We start from the raw sequence: 22,098 nt of genomic DNA, 5'->3' as shown, positions 1-22,098 counted from the left end.
TAAATGCATTAAGCCAATTCTCTCACTATACTTTCTTCAATAGTAATGACTATTAAAAAAATTCTTACTGAATCAGAATTTAAAATTTATATAGCTCTCTAAATAAACAGTCATCCTGACCTCAAGGAAGCTTTATAACATTAGTTACATGCGAATGTAAACTCAAATATGTAGCTATAATCAGATGAAAAATTAATGATATGTGCTATTTTAAAATATGGAAATACTAATCAATATTACATTATCAAAACTGAAGGGCCTATTCTCCAGAAATTCTAAAAAAGAATACACTTTACATTTTTTTGTGGTTTTTTTTGGTGATATAAATAATCACACTCAGTTTTCAACAACTGTTTAGATTTACAAATTAATTAGATTAAGACAATTCTATTATGGCATTCTGAATTTCTAAAGAGTACTTCACATTCTTAGAAGAGTAACTTGTTTACGTGTTTGAGTTACTCTGTAATGAAAATGTCTTCACTGAGGATTCTGTCCAGCCACTCTCAAAATCCACATACTGAAATATCATGAGCTCCCTCTATTGGACTCAGCAGACATTTCTTGGATTCTTTACTCCAGAGACAGTCTGTTTAACAAGATTCACGTTTACCTCAAATTTAAACATTTTTCAGCATTCCTCATAAAATCTTACAAAAAGAATAATGCATGGCCCACAGTATTTTATGAGAACTGGGTGCAAAGATATATACAAATCTATTATGAAAGTAACACCTACAAATAAAGCTATTTCCGAACTAAATGTCCTGAAAAGTACAATGATTTTGGGCCACAATCTGAGTATATAACCTTATGCTCATTTTCATATTATTGAAAGAAAGACAAAATTGTATTACTATAGCTGAAGAACAAATCAGTAGATGTGATGCATAGTTTAAAGTAGCTTCATAAGCTCTTAGGATCAGGGTTAAATATGATACTAAGATGAAATATAAGAAAAAAACCGTTGAATCCATTAAATATACACTTTTCAGTTACCTGAGAAGTTTCTGTTTTTGTTTGGTTGTTAGCGACTTTAAAAATTCAACTTCTGGATCTTCTTCACCTTCACTTGCAACATATTCCTGAATCAAGAAAGACATCAATAAATCGCTAGACTGCAAGACAAATTAGTTATCAGATGGGAAAGAAAATATTTACAAGTGAGAAATTTTGTTGTAGGGACATATTATAGATGAGTATGACATCCTGGATTGGGAAGTAGGGGGTGGGGGACGAAAAACCGTTTTGTGGTCCGCCTGCCAAGAAGGGTCATAACACGCTAAGAGGTTAAGAGAACTGCTGTGTCAGAATCAACACACTTTACCAAGAACAGTACGACAGAAAAACACAGATAAAACATTTATAGCATGGCTTCTACTCTCCATCTCTTGAGTTTGAAATTTAAACACTTAAACGTTTAAATATTTTATTTTTAACTTAATGAAATGTTAAAACCAAGAAGATCATGAACTTTATTTACTATTTATTTATTTGACAGAGTCAGAGAGCGAGAGAGCACAAGCAGGGGGAGTGGCAGAGGGAGAAGGAGAAGCAGGCTCCCCACTGAGCAGGGAGCCCGATGGAGAGCTGGATCCCAGGACCTTGGGATCATGACTGAGCTGAAGGCAGACGCTTAACCGACTGAGCCACTCAGGGGTCCCCGATAACGAACTCTATATACCAATATAGCAAACAGTACAGATATACGGTTATTTAGGTTATATGAACAGTCCCTAGCAGTGTTTGGAAAGTAATGTGCCTCTTTTCAGTGCACCACAAGCTTACGCCAGTGGGAGTTTGGGTTTTAGTGTCAGTTCTGTCTCTAAACAACCATATGAGCCACAAGGGCAATCACTTTACTTCTCTGGGCTCCAGTTTCCTCATTAAATAAAAGAGTTTGCGTTAGGATTATCTACAACCCTTCAAATGCAACCACTTTCTGGATCTATGTACAGTTTAACAAATTAAGTACATTTAAAATATTTTCTATAATTTTTAGGAGTTTGCTTCCATACACTTCTTCTCATTGGTTCTATCTAATGTAAGTTAGCAGGAAGGGAAAAAAACAACCTTATCACCAGTTTGGTTAGAGATTTTATCCACATAAACCTAGAGGAGCAGTTTCATTTATTAAAATACAGGTTTAAAAACAATTTCTCATTTAGGTTAAAATAATAAAGAATCAAAATCAAAATACATTTTAGGCATTTTCTTTGCTCTATCTTGCTTTCCTATGGATATATGCATATTGGAAGACATTAAGTAGCAATTCACAAGCAATCACATTTAGATTTACAGACATTTTCAGCTTACCGATAAAAAGATCATTACCTGTGATGGATCATTTGCGGTCAAGTTTCTCCCCAGTACATTTCGTTTCAGTGCAAACCCACTGTTTCTCATCTCCGCTATTAGCTCCGAGGGGTGCATCGATGGCCCTGTTCACAAAAATCGCAGTTTGAATGTATCATTTATATCTCTCTACCTTTTTTGGACTCCACAGTAGGAATGCAGTTGAAGCTTTGTTAAGTAAAATCACAGCTAAATCAACTCAATAATCTTCTGCTGTGCAAATAATCAGATATGATTTTCTAAAACAGCAGTCTGGAGATTCAGAATAGAAAATAATTGCATTTTTCTTTATGTGCTAGGGGATTCTCTTCTTATGTAACTTTGTCACATTGAAAAAGATACATTTAGATGTTATCTGCTTGGCAGTTTTTAGTATAAAATCAAAGAAAAATGGTAAAAAACTGCAATTAAACTTTAATAGTTATTCTCGCAGCAAGAATTCAATTTTAAAAAGATACTTTTAAAGGTACATGAACAATTTATTATTGTAGTTTCCCGTTCAAAATTCGTCATCCTTATTTATCAAATACCAATACTGAATATATTGCCATGTGGTTGCTAATTATCAACAGCACACACACACACACACACACACACACGTATGCATGCATGCACACACATGCACACTGTGGGTCACTATTAAGTACTTCTGTTAACCTCCCATATATACACTCAGAGTTTGAAATGTCTTGTTATCATTTGGGGTTGGTGACAAACAATTTTAGGCTGGCTGTGTGTGTGTTGTATATTTTACAAGCTGCTGTTTCCACTTCTGCAAAATCCCAAACTGAAAAGCAAGGTCCTTTTTGGTCCATAGTATACACTAAAGATAAACAATATGGACTAAAGATAGATCAATTAAAAACAATGAAAAAAATGTCTGTGCTCTTCCCTCAAACATTATTATATTTACCATATGGAAGGAGAGACCTTTTCCTCTTTCTTTCATATTATATTTCAGTTTCATTTTGTTTTCCCTACAGGTAGCACATAAGGACATTTCATGAAGCTATTTAAAGTTTCTGGCCTAAATTATCTATACTGTCTTAAAATGAACTACCCTGGGTAATCTATCCAGAATATAAAGAAGAATAAGACAGTTCCTGCCAATAAAGAATTCATAAGGGAGGGTGGGGGGACAGAGAAACTTCAAAAGCAGATTCTTTAGTTTTTGATTAAATACTTCATCTATTTTTCTTTTCACTGTTTTACTGGTCTTTCACTAGTTACTTGCACATTCACCTACATGTTACCATGGAAAACAAAAGCCAGTAAAATTCAAATCTGTCCACTTGTCAGTAGCATCTTTGGTTAAAAAGTTTGGTTGGAAGAGTTCAGGTGTATGTTACCATCTTTTATTAGAATCTATGGGCTTTACCATTCTGTTCATAGTACCAAGAACAACTGAAAGTAGGAACATAATTTTATGAAGTAGAAAATGTGTTTTCTGAAGTGTCAAAACTACATTTCCTTGTTAACAACTTTTTTTGATGTCAAATGAATGCAGAAAGCAAACACGCTAAAAGGATAAAAACTACTCCAGTAAAGGGCCAAAGAGCTTGGCCATTATGATGCGAGGTTACTAATTTAATCAAAAGATGGGTAATTTGAATAAGAAGTTTAAAAAAACCCACGCTTTTTACATTTTCATTATAGTGGTTAACTACTTCAAGAAAATGATCTCCCTTTAGCCAGTCTAACAGGCTATACAGATTATGAACCAAACAGGATTCTTGCAGCATTTATATTGCTCCAAAACCTCAAGTGAACTCTGTAGTATGTATGCTTGGCATATACCCCCACACTCTAAGACTAAATACTGAGGGAACCACCTGACAAATAGTATTCAATAAACAGTAATATTATTATTTTTGCCAGTAGCTGTAAAACGCTTATGATTATTTTATGACATATTCTTTATAATTTAAAAAATGCTTTTAGAGTAATATTTTTCAAAACCCAGTCTTATTAATATATTCTTTTTCTAAAATAATACAATATGATTTTATTTATTTTTTTAACTATGTTCAAGGGAGTAAACTAGAGAAACAAATCACTGTGGGAAGCATTAATCTAAAGGAGTGGATAGCCTACAGGCTCTTCAGAAAACATCTATTATATTTAAACTATTTCCCAATACGGCCTTTTCCTTAATGTTGGCAACACATTTTATTTTTTTTAGCTGGCATATTTTATTTATTTTTGAGTATTTTTATTTAAATTCAATTAATTAACATATAATGTATTATTAGTTTCAGAGGTAGAGGTCAGTGATTCATCAGTCTTATATAACACCCAGTGCTCATTACATCACGCGTCCTCCTTAATGTCCATCACCCAGTTATCCCATTCCCCCAATCCCCCCTCCCTTATTCATATATTCTTATACTGAAACCTTCTTCTATCATCAAAAGTTCCGGGTTTAGAAGATGTGACAAGTCAGGTTTTATTAAGATATATTTAGCAAGATATCTTTATACTTTCCCTTTATTGTGACAGTGGCTATGAAGAGTTAAATTGACAGAAGTGACTCCAGCTCTCTGAGAACTAAAAATTTAGTTGATATAATAGATTATATAGATATGTTGAAAAAATAGATTTTACAAATATATTCAAAATGCAAAATGACTACTTTCACGTATAGTGCCTTCATAATTTAAATTACAGCTGGATTTGGGGCTCAGGAAATGTTTGGTTTGCTCTTAGATTTGCTATGGTTGAATAATTCTAGAGAATTCAGGAAAGGGGCTTTTGTTTTATGAGGGCTCCTTTCTAGATCATTTCAGTCAATCTGGGTTAAGCCTCCATAGCATGAAAACCGATGTTACGACTTAGAAAAGCAGATCCACTGAAGAAACCGTTTTCAACATTCACTAATTCTGCCAACTCTTTGCTGTGATATGGGTAAGCATCAGAATACTGATTGTGACTATGGTATTCAGTTCCATGTCCCAATTAGACCTAGACTATTTTCTACTAGAAAAATACCATGAAGTCAGTGTCTCAGGGAAAAAAAAAAAATCCCAGAAGGCGAATTATGTTGTACAAAATTGTGTTTGTAAAGGGCCTAATCTATTCATTTAGAACATTCATTTTTATAGAACTAAGCAAAAATAATGGAAGGTAAAAAATATTCCATAGTAAAATAGATGTTTTTTCAGAGGATAATACAGGAAGTCAAAGTTCTGGCTATGAGAAAGGCCACATCACTGACTTCACAATTAGACAGCAGTCCCAAGTGACTCCCACAAACCCCACAGGAGAAGAAAGGTGAATGGTGAAGGCAAAGACAGTTGGGTTTCACTGCTAGCACTAGGTCCATCCGCTCTTCTGAAGGACAGATATATCTTCCTTTCAGTTCCTCACTCTTTTCAAATGAAATATTCTACAGTTTCATGGTATTTAGCCAGAGAAGGGAGGGCACTAAACTGTACAGTAGGTAAGGCTGTATTACAAATGCCTTTTCCTCCTTCCCCTAAATTTAACACACTAATTTAACTTATGGGATGATACTGTTTGCTGAAAGTATCTGCTATGCCTAAAGTGAATATAGTTTTGTTTGTTATTAAAGTGGTGACGGGGAGTCTGGGTGGCACAGTCAGTTAAGCTCCCAACTCTTGGTTTCCGCTTGGGTGGTGATCTCAGGGTCGTGAGATCAACTTCCTGTGTCAGACCTGGGCTCAGTGCAGAGTCTGCTTGGGACTCCCTCTCCCTCTGCCCCTCCTGTTGGTGCTCTCTCTCTCTCACTCTCTAAAATAAACAAATCTTAAAAATGAATGAATGAATGAATGAATGAAGTGGTAGAGGCGCCTGGATGACTCAGCCAGGTTAAGCTTCTGTTGATTTCAATCTTGGGGTCATGAGAGTGAGCCCTGCATCAGGCTTCATGCTGAGCATGGAGTCTGCTTCAGATTCTCTCTCCCTCTCCCTTCCCCTCTGCGCTTCCCCCTGTTCGCTTGCTTTTCTCTTTAAAATTCAGAAATAAAATCTTAAAAAAGATAAGGCGGTAATCAATTTTTTTCCTTCTCATTGTGTATTTTAACTTTATACAGTGAAAACCTTCAAACCTAGAGAGAATAATGAAATGAACCCTATGTACTCCTTACACAACAGCTTTGACAATTATCGGTATTTTGCCAATCTTATTTATCACTTCCAACTTCCTTTGTTTCTTTTTTGATAGAGTTATTGATAGAGATTTGATAAATCTAGATATTATTTGATAGAGATAAAATCTCATATATCACTTTGGTATTTAATCACTAATAAACAAGGAGTATTTCTAAAAACAAAACCCTAACGCCTTTATCACACCTGTCCATACTGACATTTTAAAAATATCATCTGATAACCAGTCAACATTCAGGTTGTCTCAAAAGTATCTTTTCACAGCTGGGATCCAAACAAGGTCCACGCACTGCATCTAGTTCATGTATCTCTTAAATCTCTCTCTCTCTTTCAATTGAGGCATAAGCGACACATACACTAAGTCTGTTTTAATCTACAAAAATTTCACCACCCCCACCCCCTACCTGCTTTCATTTGTTGAGAAAATGGGGCCATTTGTCCTGTAAATTTCCCACATTCTGGACAGTGGTGTCATTTAAATATGTTCTTCTAGTCACTGTGTTTCTGTAAGGTCATAGTTAGAGCTAGAGGCTTATTATTAAATTATTTTGGCATTGTATACCATACACTTTGGAGGAATACACAGAAAATCTTCTTAAATTTAGATTTAGAAAAATGACACTTAAAACAAACACATTTCTGGCTAATGAACTAGATAGACTAAGGAAAAAAGGCTGAGACTTCAACCCAGGATGTTTGCTATTACCATGTAGTCATGGTGACAGTGGTAGAACCTTAAAAATATGTGTTTAAAAATAAACCCCCAAACATTATCACAAATAAAATATATTATGATTCTTATTTCCATGAAATTACAACCTTCTTTCTCTCCTAAAATTAAATTGACTGTATCTAGTAAAAAAGCCACTCCCTGTTACTAAAGGTTGAAAGGACACATAGAGACACTGGTTATAGTACACGACTGGGAGGGAGATCTGGTCTAGTGGGAATTATCAAGAATCTTATATATGATTCCTAATATTACCTAACCTTTTCGCTTTTAAGAAAGCTTATAGAAAGTTATCTTAAAAAAAGCCTGAAAAAGGGGGCACAGTAGGAACATGCAGCACAAGTCCCAGGGAAAAAGTGAACAAAGCTATTAATAAAGTGTGTGGGTGATTTTTATTTATATAGATGAGAATGTTTTATGTATGATTTTCTAAAGGTTATGCAAGAACCAATTGTACTGAATTGTAATAAAACTGCTCCATACTGGGAATTTTCCTGACACACTGCCAGTTCAGCTTAGTGGAGGCTGGAAACAATAGGGTTTCTTATTGCCCTTATCCCAAGTTCATACTGAAGACAGCTAATTTGATCTATATTAAAACATACAATGTAAAGGAAAAATTAAACATTTCATTTTTGTCTACATGTCTAGAAAATACACAAAAACAAGGAAAAATAAAACTTCTCTTATTGTATGCCAGTAAAGAACACTATTTATTAAGAACAATCTTCCCCTAACAGAATTAATAGTTAAAAATATATGACCTACATTTGATTATATCTTCAACTTAAATTATATGCAAATATTTTACTGATGATACATCCAGTGATAATAAAGTGAATTCACAGTCCATAGAGGACTAAGAAAAATCATTTGTGCTGTGATGAACATGAAGTATTAGAAGTTAGCCCATGTTTTAAGTCTGAAGTATATGAATGCCCCTGAGAGAAAATACGAGAGCTCTCGGAAATTATTCAGCCATGAACCTCAAAAAGATTATGCTGAGTCAAGGAAATCAGACACAAAAAATACATACCATATGATTCCATTTATATGAAGTTCATGAACAGGTAAAACTAACATATGAGATTAGGAATTAGGGGGTGCCTGGGTGGCATAGCGGTTAAGCGTCTGCCTTCGGCTCAGGGCGTGATCCCGGCGTCATGGGATCGAGCCCCACATCAGGCTCTTCCGCTATGAGCCTGCTTCTTCCTCTCCCACTCCCCCTGCTTGTGTTCCCTCTCTCGCTGGCTGTCTCTATCTCTGTCGAATAAATAAATAAAATCTTAAAAAAAAAAAAAAAGAAATTAGAACAGTATCTGTGGGTACAGGAGGCTGACTGCCAAGGGACAGAAGGGTATTTCCTAGGTTATGGCAATACTGTGCTCTGTATCTTGTCAGAGATATTGGTTACACGGGTACATACATCTGTAAGACTCAAACTCTACCCTTAAGGACCAGTGCATTTTAAAGAAAGTTACACACGAAATTTTAAACCAGTCAACAGTAATTACTCAATGAGCACGTTATTATAGACTCTCACTACATTTCCGTATTACATCTCTCTCTAACTATGGAGAGAGACCGGCATAGGAAATTTCAACTAATTCATCCCTACTATATAAAATAGAAAGTGATTTTAAAAATCAGTATGTATTACTGAGATTATTTTATTTCATTACGCCTCTTGGAGACCGAAGAATGGAGAACTTAGTTTTTGCCTTCAAGCTTATAATCTTTTGGGGAACACTAGTTTATATCAAAGAACAGGAAAAATATAAACTGTAAATCTGTTATGAGATCTATTCAGAGAAGATGATAAACAGTGTTTGTAATAGTTAGCAAAACCTTTCCATACAATCACTAAACTGTTATTTGCTAAGCACGTACATTGTGCAAGGCATTGGGATACTAAGATAAGATACAGTTCCTAATTCAGAAAAGCTTAGATTTTCTAGGAAAGAACAAGAAACTGAGCTTGATTTTCAAACTCTCATACGATTCAGGAAAAGGTAAAAAATAGGGCATTCTAAGTGAGTGGAACATGATAAAGGTTGTTAACTTCATTAAGTTTGGTTTGTGTAGCAGAATTAATATTTACTAGGTGGACTACATTTCATTCATTTTCCTTTTCCAGGTAATCACTAGCTAATTTCCTTTACTTGAAGCTGGCAGACCTTGAGTAGATGGAATGATGTTAATAGGAAGAATCATGTAAAGGAGAGTTATGACTATGATCTGAGAATCGTAATACCCCTTAGAGATTATGGAAAGTGTAGGCCCTATTGCCCCACGCACGCCTTTAACACAGATCAGAGTCATTTACTGATACAACGGGATTACAATTAATTTGTTAATGTCACTGGAATTTCAAGGCCTAGCCACTGTAACAACAAATTTAATCACTGAATTATAATAGTGTTTATAAATAGTCAGAAATGCCTTAACCATTGGTAATCACTTAAATAAAACAGCCAAAATTTAAAGTATTCATCAAGAGCACCATTTTGACCTCTGAAGCACCATGACTTGACAAGTTTTACTGAATTATCTCTTTAATAGGTCAATATTTCTTTTCAGCTAATTAGCTTCCACATGCACTAAAAAAAAAAAAAAATTGGTTCCTGACTGATCAATTACATGAAGGAGAGAAATGGTGCCTAACTTCACTTCCTTATTTTGAAATCAATCCTTTATTAGTTTTATATCTGCCTATTTTAGGAGTTTAGCTCTTTTTTTTTTTAAAGTAGGCTCCACACCCAGTGTAGGCTTGAAGTCATGACCCTGAGAGTTGCATGCTCTACTGACTGAGCCAGCCAGGTACTCCCAGGAGTTTAGCTTTAATAAGATTCTGGTAACACAAATACTTTTTCTGCAGTAGAATTATGTTGGAGAATTAAACAAAAATTCTGCCATCAGATGTAGGTTTATCTTAGTAGCTATGCTGGTAGGATTCAAATTCTTCAAGGAGTTGCATAAGGAACTCTGTAACAGATTCAAGGGAGATTTGACAGATGGGCAACTGAGTTTATTATCTTTCTACAGAAAGTCCCTCTAGCATGCTCCTAGGTATCTTTCTAGCAAAACTTATGATCAGACAATTATTTTGTGAAATTTCCCAAACATATTCTCAAATGACAAACTGTTTTCAACATAAAAAGCTGATGAAGAGGTGCCTGGGTGGTTTAGTCAGTTGCGTGTCCAACTCTTGGTTTTGGCTCAGGTGGTGATCTCAGGGTCATGGGATTGAGACCCACATCAGGCTCAGCGTGGAGTCTGGTTGGGTTTCTCTAACTCTACCCCTCCTACCTGCTCTCTCACGTGTGCATGCTCATGCTCTCTCGCTCTCTTTAAAATAAATGAATAAATCTTAAAAAAAAAAAAAAGGCTGATGAAAAGACGGAAGAGCAGCATGTGGAAGCTCTGTTGCAGAAAACTTCTATCAGTGCTATGGTTTAGTATAACATCCTTCAAGGAAATTCAATCAAGAGGGAAAATTAGGTAAGGAAAAGAGCATTCACAGACAAATCTTTGTAGTAAGTGTAAAATAATACTTTCCTCAATTTAAGCTATTTATTCATTTTCATACTGAATGAAACACTAAAAACTATGGTGTAAACAGGACTCGTAGAGACATGTGAAACGTACCTACCTAACACCATTTTAGCCATTTGTGGTATGACTGGTTTTGAGAGCGAGGCATTATACAGAAAAATAAATTTTGTGTATGTCAAAACTATCCAGTAGCACTCTGTTGAATTTGAAATTTACTTTCATTAAAAATATGAAATTTGCCATATTATATGAAGTCAGTTCCAAATATTTTAAAAATTTTAACTAAGTTAAAAAAAATGGTAGAACAACTTTAAATATATAGCAACTTAAGCCTAAAAAACCAAAAGTCAAATAATTAGTACAATATGAAACTAATGTTAATAAATTTAGACTCAATGTTTATTCACTATCATGTTGCTTTAACAACTTTTAGATTTTGGTACAATATATATAAAGAGCTTGAAAGTCCTCCCATCCTTACAACAACAAAGAGCTGAAAAAACTGAAAATCAACAAATCTTCTTAGAGGTATTAGAGAATTGAGGCCACAGGATAAACACTGCCCCCAAAACACGAGAGACAGGCGATACAAAGAATCACAGTTTAACACGACCAGAAACCACCAATGGAGTCAGTAACTATTAGAAATCCTTAAAAGAATAATATACAATTGTTGGACTGAGCAAGGACTAGCTTGAGAACTAAAAACACTTTTATGAGTTTTACTTTCAGGAGCTTCATCAGGTTCTCACTGTGAATATAATCCCCTTATATTTACCTTCCAAGAGGAAGAAGGGAAAAGTAACCATTCTGAAATATGCCCAGAGCATTTTGTTGCCTGAACATATGCTCACTCTCAAGGGAAACTATTTTACCAGAGCCTAACCTACATGGAAAAAAGGAAGCTGAGAAGTAGGGAAAAAAAGCTGAGAAGCACTTGTGAAGGTTACAGGCCAGGGGCATAGGCTCACTAAAAGGGTGAGACTTTGGAGCACCTGGCTGGCTCAGTTGGAGGAGCATGGAACTCTTGATCTCAGGGTCATGAGTTTGAGCCCCATGGTGGGTGTAGCAATTACTTAAATAAATAAATAAAACTAAACCTTAAAAAAGAAAAGAATGAGACTTAGTCATAGGATTATTGAATGATTCCCCTTTCCCTGTATCTTACCACCACATCAACAGGGCTCCTGTATAACAAGAGGAGATTACAACTGAAGCAAGGCTTAGACTATTATATGTTATAAAGAAGCAGTCTGTAGGGGAACCAGAAGATAACAGGGGAGACAAAAACAAGGACACGAGAGGAAATTTAAGCCCCTGACATCTATAGCTAAGCAAATTGTAAATACAACCTAGCTCCTAGCCAGATAAACGTAAGACCTCACGCTAAAGACCTATTTACCTCAGTTTCATCTACTTGATACTTCGTGTCTAGCTTACAACAAAAAATAACAAGTACGTTAAAAGACAAATTAAGCATAAGAATCAGACTTAGCTATGATGGAAATTCTGGACTTACCTGATTGGGAATTTAAAATAAGACTAATATGCTAAAGGCTCTAATGGACAAAATGGACAACATTAAAAATAGATGGGTAATATAAAGAGAGATAGAAACTCTAAAGGAAATGCTAGAAGCAAAAAACATTAACAGAAATGAAGAATGCCTTTGATGAGCTCATCAGTAGACTGGACATGGCTGAGGAAAGAAGCAGAGAGCTTTATATGTCAATAGGAACTTCTCAAACTGAAAGCAAAGGGAAAGAAAACAAAAAAAAAAAAAAAAAAAAAAAAGAAAAGAAACCAGAATGTTCAAAAATTGTGGGACAGTTACAAAAGGTACAACATATACACAACAGCAATATCAGAAGGAGAAGAGACAAGAGAGAGAAAAGAAGAAATATCTGAAATGGATGAGAGTTCCCAAGACTAATGATCGACAACAAACCAGATTCAGGAAGCTCAGAGATCACCAAGCATGATAAATACCAAAAAATCTTCACCTATAACATAATCAAACTGCAGAAAATCAAAGACAAAGAGAAAATCTTGAAAGATTCCAGGGTGGGGGAGGGGGAACCCTTACCTGGAAAGGAACAGAGATAAAAATTACATCATGCTTCTCTTAAAAAACCATGCAAGCAACAGGAGAGTAAAGTCTTTAGTGTTGAAAGATAAACCTACCAACACTGAATTCTGTAACCAGTGCAACTGTCCTTCAAAAGTGAAGGAGAAATAAAGACTTTCTTAAAGACAAACCAAAATTGAGGAACTTGTCACCAGCAGACCTGCCTTGCAAGAAAGATTAAAAGATGTTCTTCAGAGAGAAGGAAAATGACACAGATCAGAAATCTGGATCTACATAAAGAGCATTTGAAAATAAAAGATAAAATATTTTTTCTTGGGGCACCTGGGTGCCTCAGTCAGTTAAGCATCTGCTTTTGGCTCAGGTCATGATCCCAGGGTCCTGGGATTGAGCCCCGTGTGAGCCTGCTTTTCCCTCTCCCTCTGCTCCCTTGCTCCGGTTCTCTTGCCCACTCTATCTCAAATAAATAAATAAATAAAATCTTAAAAAAAATATTTTTTCTTATTAACTGATCTAACATAATATGTTGTTTGAAATGATAATAGCAACAATATATTAGATGATTATAGCTTATGAATAAACGTATGACAGCAATGTTAAAAGGGACAGAAAAAGGAATTGTATTATATAATAGGAGCTGGTTTACTCTGTTAGCAAGTACTGGTACTACTTGTGAAGTGGTACAGTGGTATTTGAAAGTCAACTTAAACTAGTTGTAAGTGCATACTGCAAATTCTAGAGCAACCACTAAAATAAAATAAAATAAAATAAAATAAAAAAATAAAATAAAATAAAATAAAATAATAAAATAAAATAAAATAAAATAAAATAAAATAAAATAAAATAAGTACAGGGGCTCCTGGGTGGCTCAGTCGGTTAAGTGCCTGCCTTCAGCTCAGGTCCTGGATCGAGCCCTGCATCTGGCTCCTTGCTCAGTGGGGAGCCTGCTTCTCCCTCTCCCCCTGCTCCAGCTCTCCCTTTCCCTCTCTCCCTCTCTCAAATAAATAAATAAAATAAAAATAAGTACAACTGATAAGCTGAGAGAAAATGGAATCATATAAAATTATTAATTAAGCCAGAGAAAGCAGAAAAAGAGAACAAAAAAATAAAATAACAAGGACAACAAATAGAAAATAATTATAATAGACCATAACCCAATTATGTCAATAAGAAATATAATATTACATACATAAGAACCAACTACATGTTGTCTACAACAAACCCACTTTTTTTTTTTTTTTATTTTAAAAGCAGTTTCTATGTCCAGTGTGGTGCTTGAACTCACAGTCCTGAGATCAAGAGCCACACGCTCTACTGACTGAGCCAACCAGATATCCCAACAAACCTACTTTAAATATAAAAACACAGGGGCACCTGGGCGGCTCAGTCAGTTGAGTGTCTGCCTTTGGCTTGGGTCATGATCCCGTGGTCCTGGGATTGAGCCCCGCATTGGGCTCCCTGCTTGGCACACAGCCTGCTTCTCCCTCTCCTTCTGCTGCTCCCCCTGCTTCTGCTCGCTCACTCTCTCTCTGTCAAATAAATACAAAATAAAATATTTTTTATATATGTATATCTATATATCTTTATATATCCACATATATAAAGATACAGATAGATTAAAGTGATGGAGAAAGATATACAACGCTAGCAATAATAAAATAAAGCTGGAGTATCCATATTAATTTCAGACAAATCAGATTTCAAACCAAGCAAGGATGAAGAGACAATTACACAATAAAAAAGGGGTTCATTCTCCACAAGACATAACAATTCCTAATGTGTATGCATCTAACAACAGAGCATCAAAGTATGAGGCAAAAACTGATAGAAATGTTTTTAGAAATAGACAAATCCACTACTCCAGTTGGAGATTTCAATGCCCCGCTATCAGAAGTGGACAGATCCAGTGGGCAAAAAAAATCAGGATATAGTTGAATTGAACAACACTATCCTTCAACTGGATCTAGTTGACATCTATAGAATACCTTATCCAACAACAGCAGAGTATACATTCTTCTCAAACTCATAAGGAACATTCACCAAGACAGACCACATTCTGGGCTATATAACATACCTTAACAAATGCAAAAGAACAGAAATCATACAAACAATGCTCTCAGACCAAATGGAATTAAACTAGAAAATAACACAAAGACAGTCAGAAAAAGTATTTGGAGATTAAACAACACACTTTTAAATAACACATAGGTTGAATAAGTCTCATGAGAAATTTTTAAATATTTTGAACTAAATGAAAATACAACTGCTGTGTAATTAATAAAGACCTTGGCTGGACTCTGTCCCCAGTTCCTGGGAGGGAGGCTCTAAATCTTTGAAATTTCTTTTTTCCTTTTTTTTTTTTTTTTTTTGAGAGACAGCATGCATGTGTATGTGTGTGTGTGTGTGTGTGTGTGTGTGTGTGTGTGTGTGTGAACTCAAGTGAGGGGAGTCGCAGAAGGGGAAGCAGAGGGACAAGCAGACTCCACACTGAGTACAGAGCCTGACGTGGAGCTCAATCTCATGACCTGAGCTGAAACCAAGAGTTGGACGCTTAACTGACTGAGCCACCCAGAAGCCCAAGGTTGCCTTTTAATTTTGTTGATTGTTTCCTTCACTGTGCAGAAGTTTTTATCTTGATGAAGTCCCAATAGTTCATGTTTGCTTTTATTTCCTGTGCCTCCAGAGATGTGTCTCGTAAGAAGTTGCTATGGCCAGGTCAAAAAGGTTGCTGTGTTCTCCTCTAGGATCTTGATGGTTTCCGGTCTCACATTTAGGTCTTCCATCATTTTGAATTTATTTTTGTGTATGATGTAAGAAAGTGATGCAGTTTCATTCTTCGCATGTGGCTGTCCAGTTTTACCAACACCATTTGTTGAAGAGACCATCTTTTTTCCATTGGATATTCTTTCCTGCTTTGTCAAAGATTAGTTGACAATATAGTGTGGGTCAGTTTCTGGGTTTTCTATTCTGTTCCACTGATCTACGGGTCTGTTTTTGTGCCAATACCATACTGTCTCGATCACTACAGCTTTGTAATATAGCTTGAAGTCCGGAATTGTGATGCCTCCAGCTTTTCTTTTTTTTTTTTTTTAAAGATTTATTTATTTATTTGACAGAGACAGCCAGTGAGAGAGGGAACACAAGCAGGGGGAGTGGGAGAGGAAGAAGCAGGCTCCTAGTGGAGGAGCCCGATGTGGGGCTCGATACCAGAATGCCGGGATCACGCCCTGAGCCAAAGGCAGAGGCTTAATGACTGCGCTACCCCGGCGCCCTGCTTTTCTCTTTCAAGATTAACTTTGGCTATTTGAGGTCTTTCCTGCGTCCATACAAATTTTAGGATTGTTCGTTCTAGCTCTGTGAAAAATGCTGGTGGTATTTTGATAGGGATTGCGTTAAATGTGTAGATTACTTTGGGTAGTACAAACATTCTAACATATTTGTTCTTCTAATCTATGAGCATGGAATGTTCTTCCATTTCTTTGTGTCATCTTCAATTTCTTTTGTAAATGTTCTATAGTTTTCAGAGAACACATCTTTTACCTCTTTGGTTAGATATTTCCTAGGTATCTTATAGAACCTTGAAATTTCTTGAGTGATAGGAGTGTCTGTTATTCATGATGGGACCTGATAGCTTATATTGAGTTGACTCACAGTGAGTGCTTAGATAGGTTATGCTAAGGAGATGAGTCAGGACAGGGCTGGCCACACCAGAAAGACCAGCCATGTAATTAGAGGGTTGGGGCTTTGAGTCACATGACATTAGCCTGACCTCTGGAGAAGGGAGAGGAACTAGAGAGGAGTTCAGCTATACAGCTAATAAGTTAATCAATCATGACTTTGTGAATAAGCCCTAATAAAAACTCTGGCTTAGATGAGCTTCCCTAGTTAACAATACTCTGTGCATAATTGATGCGCAAGGAGGGTGATGTGCCTAGACTCCACAGGAAGAGGACACTGGATGTTAAGTGTTTGGGATGGTGGGTAGAAGAAAGGCAATTTTAATTGTGTAAGTGTGATATTTAAGGGCAAAGAAAATGATACTAAATCTACCTTCTTTGCTACATACTGTATGATTTCATTTATGAGATGTCTGGAATAGGCAATCTACCAAAAAAGTAGAAAGTTGATTAGTGGCTGCCCAGGGCTTGGGGAGAATAGGAGCTGGAAGGTGAAGGGCTGAGGGGTTTCCCTTTGGGGTAATGAAAATATTCTAAAATTAATTATGGCGATGGATGTACAACTCTTGTGAGTATACAAATTCAAACCACTGAATTGTACACTTTAAGGCATGAACTGTATGGTATGTAAATTTTAACTCAATAAAGCTGCTAAAAAAACACCTGATCAAGAAAATGAAAAGACAGGCAACAGACTGGGGAAAAAACAGTTGCAGGAGACACATCTGGTAAAGGGCTATTATCTAAAATATACAAAGAACTCTTAAAACTCAGCATTAAAAACAACCCAATTTAAAAAATGGGCCAAAGGCCTTAACAGACACCTCACCAAGAAGATACACAGACGGCAAATAAGCATATGAAAAGATGTGATGCACCATATACCATCAGGGAAATGCAAAATAAAACAATAAGATACTACTACACACCTCCTATAATGGCCAAAATTCCTAACATTGATAATGTTAAATGCTGGCGAGGATGTGGATAACAGGAACTTTCATTCATTGTTGATGGGAATGTAAAAATGGTATGGCTACTTTAGAAAATAGTTTGCCGGTTTCTTATTAAACTAAACATACTCTTACCACACTATCCAACAATCATGCTCCTTGTTTATGGAAAGGAGGTGAAAACTTATGACCACACAAAAACCTGCACGTGGATTTTATAGCAGCTTTATTCATAACTGCCAAAACTTAGAAGCAACCAAGATGTCCATTAGATCAATAATATGCAGTACATCCAGATAATGGAATATTATTTAGCACTAAAAAGAAATAAGCTATGAAGTCATGAGGAGGAAACTTCAGTGTATATTACTAAGTGAAAGAAGCCAATCTGAAAAGGCTACATACTGTAAGGTTCCAACTACATGATCTTCAGGAAAAGCTTAAACTGCGGAGACAGTAAAAAGTTAGTGGTTGTCAGAGGCTAGAGGGAAGGGAGGGATGAACAGACAGGGCATAATTTCTAGGGCAGTGAAACTACTCTGTATGATACCATAATGGTGGAAACATGAAATCATACCTTTGTTCAAACCTACGGAATGTACAATGCTGAGTGAGTCCTAATGTACACGATGGATTTTGGGAGATAATGATCAGTGTAGGTTGATCAATTGTAACAAATGCGGGGCGCCTGGCTAGCCCAGTTGGTGGACCACGCCAACTCTTGATCACAGGGTTCTAAGTTCGAGGCCCATGTTGGGTATAAAGATTACTCAAAAATAAAATATTTTAAAAAATTATAACAAATGTACCACTCTTGTAGAGGATGGTGATAACAGGAGAGGCTATGGATTTGTGCAGGCAGGGTGCTCTCAATTTTTCTCTGAACCTAACACTTCTTTAAAAAAATTAAGTCTATTAAGAAAAAGCACAAACAAAAAACAAAAGGATTAAGTAGGAGGCACACAGATATATGTAACTATTAAATCTATTAAGAAAGCAAAAAACAAAAACAAAAATATCCCTCTTACCTTGAAAACCCCCACTGCGGATTTGAAAAAATGTTTACTTTCAGTATACAATAAACACGTAAGGACAGATGTAAGAGTGAATGATAAGAATAAGGGCCAAAGAGTATGGGTAAAAGGTTGGTGGGCAGGCCATTTAATTATACTGTAATATAAAAATATTTTATAAAAATTCAGTCACCATTGAAGCTTGCAAGTTTTTTTTTGTTTTGTTTTTTTTCAAAGATTTTATTTATTTATTTGACAGAGATAGAGACAGCCAGCGAGAGAGGGAACACAAGCAGGGGGAGTGGGAGAGGAAGAAGCAGGCTCATAGTGGAGGAGCCTGATGTGGGGCTCGATCCCACAACGCCGGGATCACGCCCTGAGCAGAAGGCAGACGCCTAACCGCTGAGCCACCCAGGTGCCCCGAAGCTTGCAAGTTTTACGTGTAATTCTGATGTACTTAGAATTCATGGAAACTTACAAAGTTAAAGATGATCTTATCGGTAGAAAAGAAATTCTAAACCAGCTTAGCCAAAAGAAGCATTTTGATTGCCTAATTTAACTTTGTAAAGGAGAAGTAAATCTTATAGCTGGTCTCTGTAAACCTCACAGCTGGAACATTCTAACAGCACCTTGCAGTTTCCAGTGATCAAAGTAAGTTACTTTATATACTAAACTAAGAATTTCATAATAGAAATAATGCAACACCAGGGGGTGTGGTTATCATGAAATAATTACACTCCTGGGAGATTACAGGCACAAGACTGTACCCCAGGGGTGTGATTATCCCATGATAACCACATCCACTGAAATTGCATTATTGCAAAAATAATCTCTATTCACTGGTGAGACATTATTCAATAGGTGATTTTTTAAAATGGAAAGATTTTTTAGCTTGAATCAGCAAGTGGATTAGGAAATTGGCCAGTTTATTTTTCATTGCATTCAAATTCAGAATACAACATCTTTATTATCTGCTTCCCTATTTGATATAGTAGAGTTTTTTATTTTGTTTTTGCGAAAACTTTAAGAGTTTCTCTTAGTGTTAGTTAAGTGGCACTGCTAAATTCAGGTCGAACTGCAAACATATTAACTGAGCAATAAAATTTTAAATAATTTACTTCTATGTACAAAACTTTCAATTTTTCTAAAATAATATTCACTTAAAAATTACAAACGTACAACCAGTGTTAATATATTAATATATTCGTCTACTTCCTGCCATTTTTCTACAAGTAGCTGTCTATAGATAGCAAGAGAAACACGGGTGGAATCCAGGTAGCTACTTTGTTTTATAATCTGCTTTTTTTATTTGGCCAAATGTTTTCAACAACATCCATATCATTAGGAAATCTTCATATCATATCAATTGTTCTTTCCGTACAGCTGAAGCTGATGGTTCTCAACCGTGACAGTGCATCAGAAATAGATCAGTAACTTTCATCATCTTCTGTGGTATCACAGATGGTGAAAGTTACTGATCTATTTTTGCCATAATTTTATCACAGAATTCAGTGCCTTGAGATATTCTCAGATGAGTAAAATAGAGGATTTAAGAAATGAAAAAATATCCTGTGTATTTACCAGTATTTGTTCTCACACATTTGTCAGTTTCAAAGGAAAAAATGGAAATGGAAAATCTCCTAATGCCTTTTTCTACAAAGAGTGAGGCAAAGAATTAATTCAGACTGCTAGTTATTTCTCATCATGAACATACCATTTACAAAATACCAGTAACTCTTTGCTTTCTTTAGCTGTTCCAACTATTCTGAAAATAAATTTAACATAGGAGTACGAAGGAAAACATTAGCCTTCTGAAGGATCTCATGAGATAGTCAATGTCTGTAAAGCCTAAATTTTAAGTTTCTTTCCCAATTTTAATCACACATTTTAACATAAAAGTAAATGAAAGTCACTTGTAATTACAACAAATTACTAAACTATTTTCATTCTTTCATGTTTCCTTCCAGTCCCAATATATACGCATGTAGTTTTATATTATCAAAACCATAATATAGATTCAATTAGTATTCCTTAATTCACTAAATATATCAATTTATTTTGCCTTTCCCCTAGTGCTGGATATTTAGTTTATAAGAGTGAAAAATTAGAAATGATGCTGAAATGAACATTTCCCTTAAAATAAAAAAAAAAAAGGATTTTCATCACATTACCACCTTTTCTTCTCCACTCTACTTTCTTCTCCACTGTATATTCCAAAAACAATATACACCACACCACACAGGGTATTCATTGGCATCATTTTTGCCTAAACCTGTTTTCCCAAATTTACAGATCATGACCATCCTCTAGGGGTGAAATCTCAGACTCCTCTCGGAACTCTGATTTGATAGGGGCTTGGGAGCCAATATCTGTCTTTAACCAAAAAAAAAATTTTTTTTTAAGAGAGAGCATGGAGACTGGGGAAGTGCAAAGGGAGGGGGAGGGAGAGAGAAAGACACAGAGAGAGGGAATCTCAAGCAGCCTCCCCGCTGAGTGCAGAGCCCAGCACACGCAGGGCTCAACCTCACGACCCTGAGATCACGACCAGAACCGAAATCACAAGTCAGATGCTTAACCAACTGAGCCACCCAGGAGTCCCCCCTTATCACTTTCTTATAAATTCCTGGAAGGTGAATTTCTAGGTAAAAGGGTATGAATGTTTTTAAGGCTTTTGATACATATGATCAAATGGCTCTTTGAAAAGGTATTCCAATCATGGAACATTGCATCAAAAACTGGGGACGTACTGTATGGTGACTAATATAACAAAATAAAAATTATAAAAAAAATAAAATAAAAAATAAAAAGGTATTCCAATTTATCAACAATAGATTAAAATGTTAATTTTACCACACTTGCTTCAACACTGGATGTATACTTCTTTTTTTTTTTTTTTAAAGATTTTATTCATTTATTTGACAGAGAGTGAGATAGCCAGTGAGAGAGGGAACACAAGCAGGGAGAGTGGGAGAGGAAGAAGCAGACTTCCTAGCAGAGCAGGGAGCCTGATGCAGGGAGCCTGATCTCCAGGACCCCGGGATCACGCTCTAAGCCGAAGGCAGACCCTTAACGACTGAGCCACCCAGGCGCCTCTGGATGTATACTTCTTTTAAACCTTTACCAAATTTGGTAGCAAGAAGATAATATATTATTTTAGTTTCATTTCTTTGGTTATTTTTTTTTAAAGGTTTTATTTATTTGACGGAGAGAGAGAGAGAGACAGACAGAGCACAAGCAGGGGGAGCAGCAGAGGGAGAAGCAGGCCCTGCTGACTAAGCAGGGAGCCTGACGTGGCGCTTGATCCCAGAACCCTGAGATCATGACCTGAGCCAAAGGCAGATGCTTAACTGACTGAGCCACCCAGGCACCCCTATTTCTTTGGTTCCTAATGCTGTTGAAAATGTCCTCATAGGTTTAATGGACATTTGGAGTCCTCCTTTTCTAAGCTACCTATATTTATGTCTTTTGCTCTTTTGCGTTTGTATGTTCATCTTTTTCGTGTTGACTTGAAAGAACATTTTATATACTAGGGATATCGACTATAGTATTTCAATAAAGTTAATACTTTTTTTACCCTCTACCACCCCACTGCTCAATTCAT

At 36.0% G+C, this 22,098-nt stretch overlaps 1 protein-coding gene across 1 annotated transcript in view; it reads right to left on the bottom strand.

Annotated features, from left to right (window-relative positions):
- The window catches only part of CIR1 (corepressor interacting with RBPJ, CIR1), a 38,180-nt gene that overhangs the window by 1,212 nt on the left and 14,870 nt on the right, over positions 1–22,098 (bottom strand). The window contains exons 8-9 of the mRNA XM_008687136.2: positions 2,335–2,441; positions 1,000–1,085 (exon numbers count right to left, since the gene is read on the bottom strand). Of these exons, the coding sequence (XP_008685358.1) occupies positions 1,000–1,085; positions 2,335–2,441 (193 nt within the window). The remainder of the gene's footprint in view (positions 1–999; positions 1,086–2,334; positions 2,442–22,098) is intronic.

The sequence above is a fragment of the Ursus maritimus genome, unplaced genomic scaffold (genome assembly GCF_017311325.1).
Source record: "Ursus maritimus isolate PB19 unplaced genomic scaffold, ASM1731132v1 scaffold_1, whole genome shotgun sequence".
NCBI classification, from domain to species: Eukaryota; Metazoa; Chordata; class Mammalia; order Carnivora; family Ursidae; genus Ursus; species Ursus maritimus.
The sequence above is the reverse complement of the archived record's forward strand: the minus strand, read 5'-3'. Positions and strand labels throughout refer to the sequence as shown.